Source organism: Chlamydotis macqueenii, chromosome 2, assembly GCF_036417535.1.
Source record: "Chlamydotis macqueenii isolate bChlMac1 chromosome 2, bChlMac1.mat, whole genome shotgun sequence".
Taxonomy (NCBI): Eukaryota; Metazoa; Chordata; class Aves; order Otidiformes; family Otididae; genus Chlamydotis; species Chlamydotis macqueenii.
Window position 1 is genome coordinate 37,542,122 of NC_141557.1, and position 20,279 is coordinate 37,562,400.

Genomic DNA, 20,279 nt, shown 5'->3' on the forward strand with positions numbered 1-20,279 from the left:
GGAAGCATCATCAGCCCGAAGCAGTGTCACTAAACATTATGTTGATGTGGAAAATTTATGTTCCATCTTTTTAAATACTTCTGGTTCTCTTGAAGGCTCCCTACCTAATTAGAAAATGGCTGACAGTCTAATTTAAAGATCTGTAAAACCACACCTGGCAACAGTATGGCTGAATGATTAAATCCTCTTTTCTGAAAACTACTTGTTTTTAAACTGTAGGCCTCACAACCATGAAAGAAGTGCTAAGATTTCAGGTTGAAAGCTCATTTTGAACAGCCACATATAGGTTTTCTTTTCAAAATCTATTTAGAATAAAGACATTTGGCAACGTCATTGTACAGTCCACACATTGTTTATAATTCTGTGTTTCCTGTTGCATTATCAGCTTTGTAATAATCTTCTATTTACAGCGAGCATGATGGTACTACTTATAAATACAGAAGCTCAAGGATACAGATCCCATGCTGAATACAATCATATACTTTTTTCAGCTTTGGTAATCGCTTACAGGGAGATTCTGTACATTTCTCCCATGGCATGGCACACAGCAAGTCAAGCACTTCCCGCAAAAGCTCAGGATAGTATCCCACATCAAAAACATGGGAAATAATCCACAGTAATTTAATAATGAGGATTTCTCTCTTGGATAAGGATTTTCAAACAAACATTCCTAACAAGTGTTAGGAATTTCTCTTAACTCTTGTATGCCAGGTGCTGGACATTTTTGGGATGCATCCAGAGGAAAAGCAGTTTTAGAAATGTCACCAGGGCACTCCAGTTTATAGCAGTTCTAAATGGTCTCAAGGCTTACACTTCCTGATGATCTGGAAAAAGCACCTTCAAAACCTAGGCATTAGGACTGAAGCTTTCATTAACAGGTTTGCTACATGGTTTATGATATAACAAGGTACTGAAGGAATGTCATAGCAACCCAGTAAAGGGGACTGCTGCTAATATAAAAACAAACAATAGAAAAAATTTACAAAGAGCACACATAGCAAAAACGTGCTTGGACAAAGACAACATTTTCTAGGAGTAATGAACTGATTTTCCAATGGTCAGATGCATTTAGTTAGCTCTGCAGTAAACTAAGGGAAAGACTGCTACTTAGTTCTACTGATGGCCAAACACATGGCCTTTGAAACAATAGCTAGTTAATTTTGCTCAGAACTATCTATTTAAACCAAGCATAAACTGTCTTAGCCAACAAAACAAATGCTTTTCTGTCTGTTTATTTGGCGGCTGTTTTCAAGAGAACAATGTTAGAGGCATTAGATCTCATAATATGCACCAGAAACAAGATCACTGTATTTTTCTACCCTCTTTTTAGGATTCAAGTAAATCTCCTTTGACAACAGACACAACACCACAGATCTTCATGCAAAGAACACGATCTTATGGTTTGAGGAGAATGCTATGTACTGCATGCCAGTAGCTGGAAATGGAAAAGGATGTTCAAGACTACTGCATTCCAACTATGTTCTCCTGCATTAATATTTAGTAGTGCGTTTCAGCACAAATACTGCACATCCCCCTTCTGGTCTGTTCATTTCTGAAAACAGATGTTTAAAATTAAGACAAGCTTTTAGTTTGCCTCTGATATTTTCTGTAGGTCTCACATGCTGCTTCCTGAGAAGACAGCAACAGTGATCAAGAGTTTACTGCTTATTTTAAAATCAACTAAGCTTAGCTAATGTTCTGAAGGTGGGATTTAGTTCTTTCTAAAAGACTCAAAACTTTTGCAACTTTGGCATTTTGGCATCTCTAACACTACATTACAAAAAAAAAAAAAAAAAAGATAATTCTACTAATAGCAAAGCAGCAACTGCTAATCATTTCTCTGTGCTGTTACTCTGAGACTGCTTCACTACTTCCAGATTTCCAAATCATGTAACCTTTCTAACTAGGATGCTCTGTCATTTAAGCCTGTATTTCCCATGCATTTTTAATCTTTTCCAGTTTACACTCACCAATTACGAATTTGAGATAGATAGTTCATGTTCATATAAATACAAGTAAATATAAATGTAGCTTTTAGAAAGTAAAATCCCAGTCTGCATTCAGGCTTTCAAATTACCAAGTATTTTTACTGTCAATTACATCAAAATAGGCCATCAGGGACGCCTTGAAAAATGTTACCATAACCCCAAACCACAGAGTGGTCCTTTAAGCAGCGTTGTTAACAGTGTTTATACTGATACTTCCAGTGAAAACGTTGACCAGAATTTTACCATTTGGGAACTTTAGATAAGACTACTAGAATGACATTTACAGATCCAAGAGAAGATAAGAGTTCAAAAACAAACACAAAAGTTAAAACCTAATAATCTTCTTGAAGAAACAGAGGTACACTGCCTTTCCATCTTTGCAGCACATAGTCCATTCGACAGAACCATCGACTTGACGCTTTAAGCTCTTGTTGCATCTGTGGTAGATCATAACAAGGCACTGAACAGGGAAAAGAAAGTAAGCTTTGCAGTTTTACAACATGCTCATTGGTAGCAGCCCCTGCAAAAGGGAAGTGAAAGCTACAAACAGAACAGGGAGAAATGTAGTGAAGCAAGTATGCTGAGTAACACTGCTATGCTGAATACAAGAGAAGACAGGCTCTTGAGACAGTGCTGCCAAGAAGTATTAAGTTATAGAGACTTATATGTCTCCTGCTACTGAAGCCAAGGCAGGAATAAGAGTAACAACTTGAAATTCCTCTCCAGCATGCGTTAGCTGTACATTCATCCCTGAGAACAACAGAATCACACTACACATGTAGTGCAGCATGCCGCAAGTACACTTTTTCCTTTCAGCATAGCTCACTAGATGACAGCTCTTGAAACCACACTGTCTCATCCTCTGTGGTCTTGGGTGCGACGATGCTTCTCACATTATTTTATTTTAGCATCCGTTCCTTGATAGAGCTGGCAAAGGGGGAACATTGTTGGACACAGGCTACAAAGGTTCAGTGGCTGTAGTACCTGCCCAAAAGCCATGTAACATACCTGCTTCCTCCCATCCTTGCCCTAAACTCTGAAAATAAAACCTAAATTTATCCATGTCATCTAAGATTTACTCCATAAAAATTGTTTTAGACCCAGGACAAACTGCTACAGAGCAGCCATCTATGCTCACTGAACCCCCAAAAAAGTCTGTAGAAACTCTGACCAAAGTGCTTGCTCTAAAGAACAGGCATTTTTAAAACACAGATGATGTCTTGTGCATAAATCTTTTGAGAGAAATTCCTACACTAATAGGTGAACATGAGCAAGGGGAAAATAAAGATTTATAGAGATGGATGGTTGAGTGTTGCACCTAACAACTGTTTTGGCTGGATGAACACAATTCAGTGTTCTTTGTAGAATGTGAAAAAGCAGTCGCCCATTTGTGATCAAATAGTACTAATGTGATTCAAAACTGGGACGCTGGTTTAGTCCATCTCTGTTCTAAGCAATGAAAACAAAAAACTAAAAGGTTCAGGACAACAGGAATATTTTAAAAATTAATAATTCAGTCTCAAACTTATAGACTTTACATTTAATTTGCAGGGAGTGTTTTCTTTTATCTTTACATAAACCAAAGAGTGTTTCTTTAAAATCACATTGTTTCATCAAACCATCTGTTACTCGTAGTCAAAATTACAATTTGAACAATTTGCCCATATTTTATTTTAGCATAGTATAAAATGTTATATTTATTGTTATTTAAAAAAAAAATGTATTTTTCCCACCAGATAGAAGTGGGGTCATTAAAAACATCAACTACATACTTCGTAACATCTATTTTTATCTTGGTCAAGAGGATGACTCTGAAAGCTGCTGGGGGCAAAGGATTATAAAAGCACAAGCAGGCTCCTGGGAGAGTCCTGAAAATAGTTTTGCAATGTTCATGGAAGATATGCATCAACACCACTCTTACAGGGCTTAGTCAAAAGAACACAAGTTGAAAGAAGCTTAACCAGGAACAGATGTTTCCCTTCACACCAGCCTGTTTAAAATACAGTATATGCTATTTTTTACAACACTTATAAAATGTTAACAAAATGCTCTTTAATAAATATTATCACAGCAGATCACAAGCAGCTGAACCACTGATGTTGAGTTTCAATTTCTGCTTCATGATCATATCTACTTCTAAGATCCAAATACTTAAAAATAAAATAGGGGCTCTGTTTGCATTGAAAACATGCAGAAAACAAAGCAGCCAGCTAAGTGCTCAGCAATGGTTTTCATTACAATGTGCTAAAGAAATAAATGTTGTATTGTTCTTTTGCAAATACCCTGGAGAGTGAAGGGTTTGGGGTGGGATTTTTTTGGGTTGTTTTAAGGATGGAAATTATTTTAGAAGAGGTTGAGATCACATCTACTAAGTAATCCTAGTTAATAAACAGTACTCTAGAGGGGTCATTTTCTAGCCACTGAAGTAAATTCAAACTGCTTATTCATTTGAAGAATGATCCTCTGAGTAATATTAAAGACTCAATTTTTCCCCTCTTCTATCTTTTACTGCCACCTGCTCTGACTGTATACCCTGCAGGAAATTTCTGAACAGGCCAGCTAAAACATATCTAAAGTAAAGAATAATGCTTAGGATTACAATATCCATCTAACGAACCCTGGCACCAACAGAGCAATCAGAGACTTCACAGAAGAGATCTTTGTAAGACTGCAGCAACACAGTCAAGAAATCCACGAACAGTCTAGTGCTCTTCAGAATATGTAAGCTGCATCTCTTTGTTCCTTCTAAAAAAGAAATCTCAATGCACAGATTGAGATATGAAGAATAAGAAATAACAAACAAAAATAGAACAGAATGTGAGAAATACTGGAACAGCTCTATAAAAAAAAGCAGTATTTTTTTCTGATTATAAATAAGAGTAAAAAAATTAAAATATTAGTAATTTTCACATTCATTTTTTTCCAAGAGATTGCAGACTTTTGTCTTCTCATTTGCTTGTCATACTGTTACAAACACTAATAATGATATATAAAGTACATATAATTATGGAAAAACTTGTCCTATGACATATTTCTCATCTTCCACATCATCTTGTTGTTTCATAGCTAAGATGCTGCAGAGATTTTTAAAACTTAGAAGTTGAGAGTTCAAAATCACTTAATATCACTTTCACACACTATAAGGATATGTGAAGTCCCTTGTTTTGATCTTGTAAGAAAAATGCTCATTCTGATGTGAGTCAATATGTAGGAAATAAGTGAAGAGTCAAGTCTGAGCTGAATCACTCCCTTGACCAGGAACATCTATGGAAAAGATTTAAACAGTTCTTAAGAATTCATATAGGTATTCAGTTTTTATTTTATAGGAGAAACAGAAGCCCTCCTAAATACTCTAGCCTTGCTTCTACCTAGCAACTTAAAAGAAGCTGGAAAATTAACCTTTTAACAGCAATCCTACTACAAAAATTCTTCACCAGTTAGACCCGTAACACCGATGACTCCCCAGAAAATGATGCGCATGAACTAAGATAGCAGTTATCTTGATAACATCAGAACAGCTACAGATGAATGAAGGGAAAAAAACAGAAGGCAGGAAAAATAGTATCTCAACAGATTGATATAAAGAAATACGCAGTGAGACTGACCTGTGGCTGGCTGGGGTGTGTAGCAGTTTCTTACCCAAACACTTAGCCAATCTCCTGCCTGCTGTTCCCTCCAAAGGAGCGAGAGCAGATAACTAGCAGGAGGATGAACCCCTCCGAGAAATGTCTCACCTTTCAGGAACACATTCAGTAAGTTCAGCTACAGTTTAAACTTGTTAGTAGTAATATATATTAATTTCCAGTGTCTAAACTGACACTTGAAACATACTAATTCTTCATGCCAGTCCTATTCCTGATAACATTTTCTTTTTGAAAAGACATTTAGAAAAATTGCAGTAAATACCAGTTGATACCATATTCTATAAAACTGGGAACAGTGTCCAAATACAGTATATCCTTTCAGCAATGTGTGAACTCTTTATACAAGTGCCAATTTGCTCAAGACACTGTGCACAGCACTCAGGGTTTGTTAAGTTGTCTAGAAGGAGCTCAATGATCAGAATCAGGTAAACCTAGTTCTAAAATGGGGTAAATCCCTACCACTGCAGTGCAGGAAAACAAACTCCTTAAAAAGTTGGCCTTTCTTCAAAATAGTCCAACTTTCTACTCACCCTTTAACTAGAGGCAACTTGCCTTTGTACCAGGGAAACTGGTGGTCGCTATTTCAGATGCCAACTCTAAAACAAGTACATGGGTGGCAGCGCCCTTGCAACATGTTTTGTTGGCATATTGCTCCGTTAAGTTTCAGAGGTGCCATCACTCCCTTGGTCCAGCAATGCTATTACTGGAAAATAAATGTCAATGAATTTATGGGCAAAGGCATTACATCTGCAGGATTCAAGATTACTTCTAGAGTACTTTGGACTACAGAAGTTGTTCAGAGGATTACTTAAGGGAGTGCCATGTTACTGGTGGCTTTTGAGCTAGCCCTGTTAATGGTATTTATATGCTCACTGAAGTTCACCAAGACTATGAACAGAGGGAACAGCAATGACCAAATTTGACAAATGCTGTCTCATAAAGCAGATTTAGTCAGAAGATAAGCTTTACATAGGTGTTTCAAGATGGCAGTCAAGTTCCAAGCTGAACTGGTTCACTTCTGAAAATGCAAAATCAATCCTTCATCTGTACAGCCTTAGGTTTGTTGGAAGAAATCAGCCTCATTTCTGAGTCAAGCATGGACAGATCAGCAGGGACAGGTCCTTGTCTAGTCAAAAACACAAAAGGAAGATGCCTCCATTTGGAATTTGGTTAAGCTGCAGCATTTTTAAACTATGCTTTTCTGTGCTTATCATACTTCCCTAGGGAAGGATAATGAGTCCAAAAGAAATATGAAGTCTGCAATGGGGTCAAACTGAAAAAACTTTAACATACAAAAATTTCCTTCTGACAGAGCATTATTAAACAGGGAACCAAAGACACTAAGATGTGCTTCCTAAATTTTAAAAAGTCAGAACTGGGAAAGAAATGGTACAGAAACTATCCTCCATTTCCCAGGCTCTCACCAACACCACAAAGATGTAAACAAGGAAGTAAGACCTTCTGTCTGTTACAATTCTTCTAGAGCATGTAACTCAGATTGATGTGGAAAGCAAAGGTCATGAGAAACATATGTGGCATTCATATATGACTGTGTATCCAAAATAACTCTTGGGATGTCAGCCTAGCTTCTCCTTCCCTTACTTGTCTCAGCAGATTCAGAACACTCTCAGATGAAAAAAATGATAACAAGATACACAGAAATAAAGAGCAACTAAGGCAGTAATTAAAGGCTACCCTATTTTAGATGAGACACAAGTCAAAGTATTACAAAATACAGTATCTTAGAAGTTAACATCTCTGACTTGTAACAACTTCAGAATGATCTGAGCCACAGTGATCTGAAGTTCAGAAGTTAGCTTTGCTCATTAAAAAGCAGACGAGCAAATCTTTAATCTCTGTTTTCCCTGAGAGCTAAAGACAGGAGTGCTAATACCAATACAGCAGCAAAGTACACATACAACAGTTAAGTTACTTCTGCCGCTGCCCAGGAATTACATGACAAAGACACCATGGGACTTTTTGAGCTCTTCAGGGCACACTGAGCTGCAATAGGTCCACATTGGTATGAAAGAACAAACAGAACATGGTGACATGCTTTTAAGGAACAGGAAGAGTATATCCCATGCAACTTTATGTCCCTAATACTTAATTGTTTCCTTGGTTCTTAATTGTCCTCAAGACTCAGTTGTCTTCCATGGTTCTTACTGCAGTCAAAAACCACAGTGGTGGTAAAATATACAGAAGACACTAGAGAATTGGGACAGAGTCCTGAAGTGCAGAAAAATCTCAGCAACAGAACACAGGTTTCACTTGAGAGTCTGCTTTGGCATTTCTTAAATGTTGTGTAGTCAACATTGTACTGAGGCACTTGTTTCAGTGAGCGGGAAGCATTCTCCAGGTGAAATAATTTCCTTGTTTCTACTTCTTTACTCTGAAACATTTATATGGAGTTATAGAAGACGAAAAAGGGAATTACCTATGCTGTATGCTCTAGCAAAATTGTGTTTGCCAGGAGCAAACAGTTAATATTCAATATGACATACATATTCAATGCCACAAAAAGTCAATTGTTGTAAGTCATTAAAATGGCATCCTTGTTCAGACTCCATGTAAACAACACTTGCTCAGCAGTGCATAATAAAATTAATTTCCTCAGGGTAGAGAAAATTCACTGTTTGAGAAAATTCTGACTTGTTATTTTGTTTTGAAAATATGGCTACTCTATTTGTTATCTTTTTTTAAAAATAAGTAATTTGCAATGCAGCAACACGGTAAACCTGTGTTAAAAGCCTCTGTTACGAAAAGCTCTGTGATCAAGGATTTGCCTATTCAATTACAACATTATTAACTTCAACTGTATTCCACAGTTTAAGAATTACAGGGTTGTTCTTTTTCGAAAGCAAGCAATTGCCCTCTCTAACAGCTTTTTGTTACTACTTTCTTTGAAGAACATCCTTTATTTTTCATTTATTTTGTTTGTAAACATGTTTTATATGCCCTTAAAAGCAATGGACATTTTTGTTACTTAGACAAATTAGTTAATACGACAATTAATTCCTACTCCCAAATAAGTCCTGTTTCCTCAGTTAAATTTACATAAAAGAGTTGAGACTTTCACAATGTGTTTAATCAGATATAGACAGTGACACAGCACACACTTGACAGCAAAAGCTTCAAAGAACTTCAAATTTCTCTACATCAAATAACATCTGAAGATGAGCGACATACTCAGCCTACAGAGAAACAGTAAATATACATTTTCGCTATTAAAATTTAAATTAATATATTTCAAAAAGGCATCTTCATAACCCCATAATCAAATGGCTTCTACTAACAGAAACATTTCCATGTCTAGAAAAGCATTCGAAAGCATCTCAGAATTGGATATTTATGGAAATAAGCTGACTCCTGGATTGTCATTTTGTTTTCATGTTAGCCATAGTCTTTCTGAAGTTATAAATGCAAAGAAATTTTCTGTTGCAATGATGTAAAATTTTGCTACCAGTTGTGACAGATAAGCCTATACTCCTACTCTGACTCAAAGAACTGAAGAACAAAACTAAATGTATTGAAACTGATACACAAGAACTATACCAGTTTTGCCTAAGTGTGAATATATTGAAATAATCCAAGATAGTGTCAGAATAAAAGTGCAATAACACAATAAACCCTGACACAAAATTCAGGCTCAATCTTTTGAATATTAGTTAAGTGTTCAGAAAAATTCACTTTGTTCTAATACCAAAATCTATCCTTAAGTACGATTACAATGATCAGATAGTCACAGTTGCATTATTATTTACAATTCATAGTAAAAAGGAAAGATTGAATGTGAGTGCAGTCTGTCAAGCTGAGTCTCTATCAAGCTCATGCAGCCTTTGCTGAAATTTGTTCTACAGATTTCTATTATCACTGCAAGATGGATTTAAGCTAGGGGAGTATGCCTACTCACATTATTCTTACACCATGTGGCTAAGTAAATATAGTATTTAACGCTAGTTTTTATAACATGCAACAGGACACAACAGATGCTGCCAAATCTGAAACATGCACAATGAATCTGTCTTCATGAAAATGTACCTGACCTGCTAATTTCCAGTCTGGCAGAATATTACAGCATCAAAAATAGTTTTAAAAAGAAAACAACAAATAAAGAATTGCAGGGTTCTTTTCAAATTCCCCAGTATATATAACAGTTTCTTGAAAGCAACACGATTCTGGAGTACAAAGGAATTTAGGTTACCAGTACCATCTCTTAACTTCTAACATCATGTGATACTGAAACAAAACTTAAATTAAACTGGGGTATTCCAGAAGTTAATAGGTCTTTCAGCTACAGTACTATCCAACAGGATAGTATTTTTGACACTGAAATGGAAATTATATATATATTGTTTTAACTTAGAATATTTACACCATTATAGGACTGTCTTCTACATTGGTAACTTAGCTATTATCACCTGTGAGAGGTCACTCTCCTGTGATACTACAAATCATTTTCTCACAATATGATCAATTTTGTGTCTCTCAATAAGTAAAATTTCTCTTCAAATAGTTAAAATTACAAAACACTGAATTCTAGTGCAGTGTTTCAACTGCACAAAATGTACACATATTCCTATTGTCAGACTGACAGAACTACAAGCAGCAATTATAGTGCAAATAAAAGCATACTATGTTTTGGGGTTTGCCTTGTTAGTTTGTTTTTTTTTTACTCACTTTGTTAATAAAATCAGGTATCTCCTTTTTGTCTGAAAGTTGGTTTAAAGAGGAGCAGCACTCTACCTCCAAGATGTATCCTTCACTATGGACATCACCTTTTGGAGACCTAAAGAGACAGACAGAAAAAAAAATAATTAGTTTCTGTTCTTAAAATGGGATACCCAGACATTCCTTTTATTAGTATTTACCATGGAGAGCTACCCTTCAGATAAAACTTCAGTGACAGTTCTGACAAGTGGCAACTACAGTGTCTCACCTACTTACTAGGGAAGGAAATCACACCAACGACTGCAGATGGTGGAATGCCTCAGGGACTTCCAAATTCCTTTATCTGTCCAAGAAACACTTTGTCAGCTTGGCATCTATGGACAACGCCAAGGAGATGTACAGGTGATGTAACTCAGAAGATGCAGAAAGCAGGTTCCAATGCACTGGGCTGACAGATGCTCTGGGCCCTGCAGGGCAGTCTGAGGTAGGGTGTGATTCACAGATAGTAATTAAAGGAATCCCTTCTCTTACTACCATCATTCTAAGTCAACATTTAAAAATTAGGGGCTAATCAAAGTAGTCTATACTTCAGTCTTGCCTTATGCCTTGTTGTTGAGAATCACAGAGCTATGTCTGAAATTCCTTCTCTTTTGGAATACATTAACTGTTAAAATAATTCAGAGAGTACGGCATCTGCCATATACACTGCTGAACAAATCAGTGCTGTGGAAACATGGTATCAGTCAAAATATACCAAGGGAATGTTTGGAAGTTATCATGAATGATCTTGAGAAACAGGCCGTAGGCATGCACTGCAAAGCAGTGCTCCTGAAGGCAGTTTTTGTCTCCTCCAGACTCCCATGCAAGGGAAGTGACACACCTGCCCAGTACAGGAAATCTGGAGGATCACTTATTTTATCAGCTCTTTAGGAGAACTCATAAAGGAACATGCAAAAATAAAAACTAGCCTATAATTCTTTGGATTAACAAAGCAGTTATCTTAATATCCCATAGGGAGCATCAAAAGTTTGTAAGTAAAGAACCAACTCTGGCCAGCAGTCACATGATGCACTGGGTACCTACAGTACAGGAAGAAAGGTGCAGAAGTTTGACCTGAGACTGCTGAGGAAGCAGCGAAACAACAAAACAAGGGCTTTTCAGGCTTGCCATGCTTGCAAAAGCGAGTCTGTGTAAAAACCCTGTTCTGGGGACTGAGACTGTGTGACACGTAAAACACACTTCAGCTACAGACAGCCCCAGGGGCTTTCCCGAGATGCTAACAGTTACTCGGAGCCATGAGATGCGTAGGCTGCTGACTGTAAACTGGCAGTGGGTTTCCCAGGCAACACTGCAGAAATTTTCTGAAGCATCACATGACATTATATTTTGTACTTGATCCTCCCACTTTTACACAGGCTATACACTCACTTCATTTCTCTTATCTCACTTACACCCGGGGACAGGCGGTACCAGACCATGGTTTGGGAACACTGAAGCCCTTTCCCTATTTGTTTTTCTCCTCCTTTCTAGATTCTCCTCATAACTAGTGGTGCCATTCTGTTCTTGACTCTGGATAAAAACTTTAACAAAACACTGGTGTCCATGGAAACTCTCCAAACATCTTTATAGGATTTACAGAAATCATTATTGGGGGACTAAAAGTGTTCCACCACTACTCCTGTGTAACAACAGTACAGAAATAAGTTTAAGATGCAAAATGATCTATTCTGTGCAGATTTTCCACCGCAGATGAACTCAATGAATTCAAGAACATGAAAAAAAAAAAAAAAAAAACAAAAAAAACCCCTTAAAGTCTCCCTGCTAGAGCACGTACTGTTATACCTACATTTTTTTTTCCTAAAATCTAAATATGACTACCTGGAAATGTAGCTCTGATGTTATCTACCCAGTTTCCAGACAGAAATAATATGAGCTAGGGCTCTCTAATGCTCTAGCAATCAATAAACCATCAAAACTGCCACTTGATACTATAATGTGAAGTCCATACAACACCAAACAGAGCAAACACAATTCTCCATTGCTTTGGTTGTTGTATAATAACAAACCAGAAGTGGGTTATTAGGAACAGCCAGCAAGGAACCAAGCCCTTTTTAGACAACCAATGCCATTCTTGGGGGGGACAATACCAAACCTCTACAAATATGAGGACCAAACGTCTCTGCCAGCTCTCTTGCCGGGACAACTCACAGCACTGAAGACAGCCCCCTTCCAGCCTGGCTGAGGAAGTCATACTCCTAGCCCAGAGACTTTGAAATAATACAGCTCAAATTCAAAGGTAAGATACCAAATCCCAGAAATTAAGTCTGTGCCATGCTCTTTCTGTGTCCAGTCTTTCACCAAAACCTGTTCCTTATACAGTAATCAGGTGACCATGCAAACATCAGCACTGCTGTAAATATTTGCTGTGAGAAACATAAAAACTTACCATTCTAATTACCCCAAAAGAATGAGAAAGACTGTATTTTCATGTTTAAATCCACTGGCTATCTGTAAAAACAAATTATTTTCAATGTATACTGGTGAGGTATACAAAGGTGTACGGAGGAGGGAAGTTTGCCGTTGAACTTCTCATCAGCTCCCGGGACTCTGACTGTGCAGTTTTTGGAGGATCTACTTCCAGCTTCTTTGAAAAGAGTACAAGTTATCTGAGATAAAGATTATAGTCATAAAAATATAGTGATTCTTACTGCAACTGCTCAAAATGACCTGTTTATTTTTCCTCCTTTAACAAGCACTTACTCTGAAATACACTTGCTGCTTGTAAATATTTAAGCGATCGGGAGGCAGTGAATTCTTCCTCTAAGAGTCTGAAGGCACTACGGCTCAGGAAAGAAATTGCATCAAATACCACTGCGCTCTGTTAGGAACATTATTTTACAGAACACACGTAACAGATCCTACTAAAGGCCATAAAATCTTTAGTTAAAATCTTCCAACAGAAGTAGTCTATATTACCAGAAAGTATTTTTCCATGCTCTCAAGTAAAATATGGCTATATATGCTAAGGGCAAGCCTTTGTCTATACGGGTAGTTTTCACCTTTTTAGGAAAAATGTAAGAGTCTATTATTCTGTCAAAAACAAACAAAACAAAAGCCATGGCTTTTCACATGAAAATAACAGCTAGCTGTGGATTTCACAGACTGCAAAACTAATTATCTGAGCAAATCCAGGTGGGCAAGAAATTATTTCCAGTCTCCATACAATAAACAATGCATTTCATAAACAAATCACAAAGTATTTCATAAATATCATTAAAGTCTCTCTCATTAAACTCTGAATATTATTAGTATAACCATAGAGAAGTAGCTAAATAAAGGTAAGGTAAATTCTATACTGAACAGAAATTATAGTTTTGGTTTCATTAATTTAATGGGACTACTTTTAAGATCACTTTCTTTAGAGACTATGAATTAGGACCCCCAAATACGCACCTCTATCAAGATCACATTAGCCAGGGAAAAAGTTAAAAGCAGAGCTCAGGCCTCCTGACCTCAATCTTGTCCTTGCACTTGCATCCCTCTGTTCTCTTCTGAAGGAGGACTGACATACATTTGAGAAATATCCCAATAATCCATCTCTGGAGTCTCTTGTCAGTTTTACAGCACCAGAAGTTACTGGGAGTCCAATGCATAAAATATTTTTACATTAAAGCAATGGTTTTATCTGAAGTTAATTTCCACTTTTCCATCATAAAATATTTCTCAACAGAAAGCAAAAGAGAAAAAGAAATGCTGAGATCACTTTAGTAAAAAAAATGTGTAAGCCCCAACAGTTTGAAAGATCTTCATTTTCTTCTGCATGCACAGTCAGCATTTTTTTTTCTTTTCTCTTCCTCCTCCTAGGTTGGAAAAATGAATCTTCCTCCCTTCATTGTCTGCAAACATTTGAGGTTTTTTTATTACCTTTGTTACTCTAATAAAAAAATCCCTCGGTTAATTAAAAATAGCCCAGCCCTGAAAGAAGCACATCTAGATACCGTAATGCTGTACCGTTCTTGGTAAGATGAACTGGAGAAGTTTGTACATCCTGATCCATTACAACACCCTCTGCTCACTATAACGCATTTTGTCATCCCTGAGAGGGAAGAGAAGGGACAGTGCGAACAACACTGTCACTTCACCTACACTGGGGAAGGGCAGTCACCTGCCCACCACCCCAGGAGCAGAAAACACTGGTTAATCCTGGAGACTGACAGAAAGTTTCACTATCTTACACACTCTGGGCTTTCATATGTTTTCCTTCCTTTGTTATATATACCTCATTGTTTATCTTTATCAATTGTCCTAAAGAAGCATTTTTCTGTCACTGTAGGTACCCTCAATGACCATCACGGACAACCTCAACCAGGAGGTGGCAAAGAGCTGAAAGGGAATTTCAGTCTACCTGACGCTGCGCAGAGGGACGGCGTTTGCAGGCCCATTGGGGCTGGAGGTAGAGGGTACTCTCAAGTGTAACTGACTCGGAAAAGGCTGAGGACCACAGTCGTAAAAAGAGTGGCGTCTTGGATCCTAAACAGGACCTCTAGTGCCACTAAAGTAGAAGAAAATACATAGAATAAATAAGATTTTCACTTATAATTGGAAGTTCACTGGCCAAAAATACTTTACAATGGTTGTTTCAGTAGGCAGTCATTTCCTGTACAGCTGTTTGCAGTTAAGCACCATTTCATGGTAGACAAACCATTACCAGCTGTAGAGTACCAGTAACTTACACAGTAAGTATTAAAGCTGACAACTCCGTGTCTGTTACAAACTGGATTTCCAATCCTTTTCAGACACAAAAAGTGAATGAGGGAGCCAACATTTGGTGCTAATCGTCCTGAAGTTCTCTATGGCCATGAATTCGGAAAACCAAAAGCACACTTGTAAGCTGCACAGACACTAAAAATGACTATTTGATTAAGATGATGCTAGGAATTTAAGTGCAGTTTTGAGATTTTCCACTACATAGGAATAGCTCTACAGTTCAAAATATAACTGTACATTTATAACAAACTGATCTACATTACAAAAAAAAAAATAAAACCACATCAAGGTGATCAACATGAGCAGTTGGTATCTGTGTAATCCCAGGATAAAAATCTAGCAAAAGTAGAGTACCTGAAAACAAAGAAGGCAGCAATTAAAAACCCATAGGTTTTATGAAGCCCATCCAACAAACACTCCATTTTTTATAGAAATAAAAGCAGGTGTATTGTATCATAACAACCTCACCTCTAACCCACGTGACACTGTTTTAACTTTATTACCTAAGCATTTTCTTTACTGGGAATTTTCTTAGATAGGAAATCTTATCACTGGAATATATATTATTTGCTAATAAAACTTAGAAACTTTTTAAAATGACAGTATGTAGAGTTTCTTGAGAAAAGCTCAGGCATGTATGAATACATAGGGATCTTTAATGTGCAGTGTTTATAATTTTGAGAACACAGATGAAAGAACATTTATTTTGGGTCAGTGTTAAAAGTTGTTGTGAGGAAATATGTATTTCTTTGAACTTGAATAACAAGCTTTAAAAACTCAAGCCATTGTCCCTTGAGCTAAAGGAAGATATCTTAGGTATGGAATAAATATTATTTTTTCAGCAAGCTGAAATCAGCCTGCTGAGAGCACAACACACAGTGCTTTTGCACACAAAATGCGTTTGATCCTAACGCTCATGAAGGCAAGGTCAGACATTTCCATCTTCAAGCCCAAATCCTACACGAAAACCAAACAGACACACACACATATATACACACACACATATATGCATTTACATTTAAATTAAAAATATATTGTACCAATGCAAAGTATCCACTTTCGCTAACTCAGGCAAGCACAGGAGCACTGGAGGAGATCACCGATATTTTTTGTCAGACCGTATTGTTTTGAAACGCCCGCAACCGGAATTCCTGTATTTCTGCAGAGATCTTTTGTAGCGCATTTCAGGGCCCAAGAAGGAGAAGGGCAGTGGAAACAGTCAGCATGGATGTAGCAAGGGTAATCATACTTAACCAACCCCATTGCCTTTGATGTTAAAACAAGCAGATTTGTGGACTAGCAGAGGAAGGGCAGTGGCTGTCATCTCTGGCAATTTTAGCAAGAGGTCTGGCACCGGCTCCCACACTATTCTTGGAGGCAAGTTAGGGTACTACAGTCTGGAAAACCAACCAAACAAAAACCAGTTACGTGGTTAACGGTGACACCCTGTCTGGAGGCCAGTAGAGTTCCCACGCAGGGGTCTGCAACCTAGAACCTGTCATGTTTAACATCTTCATCGATGACATGGAAGAGGGGGACAAGGTATGATCTTGTCAAGTTTGCAAATGACGTCAGAGCGGTGGATGCACCTGATGTGGCAGAGCGCGTGCTCCAAGAAAGCTCAAGACCACTGTGCATTCTATACAGTGATGTGCCACTGAAGGTCAAATGTGGCATGAAAAATTTTCACATGGAAAATTAAGAAATATCCACAGAAACCCAAAGACAGGCTTGCCAGACGGACGCACTAGTCACGGCTCAAGGCTCTATCCACTGAATTCTACACAAAGTCAGAGCTAGAACTCCCTCTTTCAAGCGCCTATCAAAAAAGCTTGAATAGAAGAAAAGCTTTTTGGGGCTAGAAGGTGTCAAATAGCTAAGAAACAGAAATTTGATTAATTGTCTGGATGTTTTTAGAAACATTTTCTTTTGCCTTCAGAAGGCAAACGTGCAAATCCAAATGCCAGCGGATCAAACCGGGACTTCACAAAGCACAACACTTCCAGAGGCTACTGCTTCTTCCCAACGTAACTGTATCTTTTCAAACTTCATGAGTTTCTTGGTATAATATAGTTTTTCTTCCTTTCATGGAAAGAGCTGTTCACTACTATTAACAGGGGAGTTTAGTATGACTGGAAAAAGACAGAGTGAAAGAGAGAGTCTTTCAGGTGTGAAAAATCAGGATTTCCCCTGACTTTGTGGCCTGAAACCTTCAGTCAACATAAGTAAGCAAAACCCAAGTGGACACTGACAACTGGCAATGCAAACATAGCATCAAAGAAACAAGACAAGGACTACTTTCTTGTTTAAGTCATTTCACGTTGCATGTTTAAGTCATTTCAGTCTTTTGCATTTACATCATACATTACATTTTCTGTAAGTCCAGACTTTCTATAGATCCACTTTCTACATTTTCTGTAAATCCAGACTTGAAATGACACAGAAGACACAAAAATTTAGCTGTATCTCAGAAGACGCCATTAATTGAAATCACTTGGAATTAACATTGCATACCAGCAAAAAAAAAAAAAAAAAAAAAAAGAAATTGTAAAAACCTTGGTTTCCTATTAAACTTTTGAACTCAGTCAGTCAAATTCCTTTGCAGATAAATAAAATTATTTTTGGCCAAGTGATGAAAGTTCGCATTTCATCAGGATTAATGGATATAGGGAAATTACAGAAATAGAATCAGAATCATCTCATCAAGTATATCACTGGCACACCTGACACCTCATTATTTTGCAGAAAGGGAAAACAGCTGCAGAGTTGTTTGAGGTAAACACAGAAGTCTACTCTAAAAAAATTATTCTTAAATTGTACTACTTAGTCTACTTCTGGATATCAGTGTTTCCTTGCTGACTGCTTTATTGATCTGAGGCAAAACCTGTAGGAGGGCATGTCCTAAGACATCGATGGAACCACAAAGAGAAAGACCTCTCTGGAATTCAATTTATATCTCCTGCTTCACTCTACTATGGTGAAACAGAGCATCTGCAAACATGTAAACACTACTGTAAGCAGACAGTTTATGAGTCTGGATCATGTAGATTTCCTAGTGGAAAAGAATGGAGCTTGCTTTCTGGTGCACGTTATTCAGAGAAGGAAATTAAAACATTTTAATTGACACTGAATTTTGAAACTTTCAGGTATCAGATAGAAGTGTCACACTACCGGGAGCTGGGAACAAATTAAGCAGCTTGGTGCTATGGTGGTGTTACAATTTTGTCCAGGGGCTGACTTCGCAATTTCTTCACAGGGAATAGGTTATCTGCAGCAGCCACAAGCCATCCGAACCAGTAACGCACACAAGACACCTCAACAGGGATTATGATATTAAAAACTAGCAAGTGTGGAAATAAAAGGGCCAAGAGAAAGGTTATCATACATATGAAGAACTAACAACCTCTATTCCTCGGGGGAATGCAAGTGACATACGTGCTACCCTCCTTATCTTGATTAGCCAGAACTTCCCAAATGCACAGACCTTCCCCTCTCCCTTCTGCCAGGAGAAATATGTTGTCACACATTTGTGCTTTCCAGGGTACCATCACATATCCCTTTTCCTGAGATTCTTGTCTCTAAGTGTAAATCAGTGTGAATCAACTTTTTCTCAGGTGTGAAATCAATGCGAACCAGCAGGCCAGGGGCTGCATTTCACACCTGGGGCCTTCCCCACATTCAGAATAAAAAAAAAAAAACAACCCTGCGAAAACCTGGGCTTGAAGATTTTTCTTTGTGTGTTTTTTTTACAAGATGCCTTCTCTGAAAAACCCAAGTATCTGAGAAATCAGCATAGTCAGTAAACCCGTCAATTGCTTTTAATTAAGAAGTTCATTAAAATTTAGAGAGAGAGAGAGAGAGAGAGATAAAGTATTCAGAGGAGCACTGAAGTTATTATTCCTTTATACGACTCTTTTCTATTCAACATCCTAACCACCTCAAATGAACTGGTTAGTGTGCACAATGCAATAAGGTGCTACAGAAATATTTGATTTATTATATTAAATTTAATGAGAGCAATGGCAAAGCCCTTCAGCTACTCTGTAGACTACCTTCATACCCAGTGCCTCTAAAGAATTAAACACTCCTATATTTACTTCATTTGCTTTAATTGAACATGACACTTTTTGCAGTGTAAACAATTGTGCTGTTGATTTAAAAAAAAAAAAAAATCTGTCCTTTATTTTCATAATCTCCCTAACATTTCAAAGGGACAAACCTTGCTTTTCAACATTTACGGCTTCCAAGTACGTTAAGAATGCATTTCCTCAGATGTCCTAGAGCAGGAGCGACTCCTGCTTCCTTATTTACCAGAACTGATTAGATAGCCAAGATAATGAAGTCACAGAGATACCAGTACATATTAAACATAAAACTACCCCAGTGACTTTGAAAGTCACCTTAAATGTACAAAGACATTGCAAATTCACACTAAGTATTTTAAAACTCTAGGACAATAGCAAAATAGGAGGAGTAACCCTAATAGATACTTTTTGTATGAGTTTTAATGCATAACACATCTAAGCACTACTTTTTTTCATTCTATTCTTGAACAAATTAAGGCACTGCCAATCTCAACAACAGCAGCAGCGCGTAGTTCCTGATGCTGATCATCTGCTGCAGCTAGTATGGACTCTTACCTTCGGAGAGGCAGTGCTCTAGGCCAAAGCCCTCAAAATGTGAGTCAACAGTATTCACTTTAAAGCACAAAACTGACATCTAAAGGTGCAACTCTGATTAAAGAGTAACTCAAGTATTCAGTCCTGTCTCTGTAAACACAGAATTGACATTACCAAAATGGCACAAAAACAACAATTTCATTTCTGTTCCATTCAGGCAACAAAAACAGCAAGGTGAAAAACCACACCTGGTATTTGCCGGACAACTGACAGATGAAGCATATAGTGTTGGAGCCATCCATGGTCAAACAACTGCAGTAAGAAAGAAGCTACAGCCTCAAGTGTTTTGCAGAAAGTGCCCAGGAAGCCTGAGGGTGAGCCTCACACAAAAGCACAGCTTTTTATCATTCCTTGGCTCCCCATGAATGCCCAGCATTACCATTACAGAGAATAGCAGGGGACTACTTTGTATGTCACAGCATAAGTGATGTTACTAGTGATCCTACAACTGTAGCTGGACTATTTATACTCCTAAAATCTTACGACAGAAATAAATGCTCATCTGATCAACAAATACCCTAAGCAGACCT

The 20,279-nt window shown here is 37.6% G+C and overlaps 1 protein-coding gene across 1 annotated transcript in view; it reads right to left on the reverse strand.

The window, feature by feature from the left end:
• RFTN1 (raftlin, lipid raft linker 1) overlaps nucleotides 1–20,279 on the reverse strand; it is a 97,266-nt gene that overhangs the window by 35,631 nt on the left and 41,356 nt on the right. Inside the window, exon 4 of the mRNA XM_086742631.1 lies at nucleotides 10,313–10,421. Coding sequence (XP_086598757.1) covers nucleotides 10,313–10,421 — 109 coding nt within the window. The remainder of the gene's footprint in view (nucleotides 1–10,312; nucleotides 10,422–20,279) is intronic.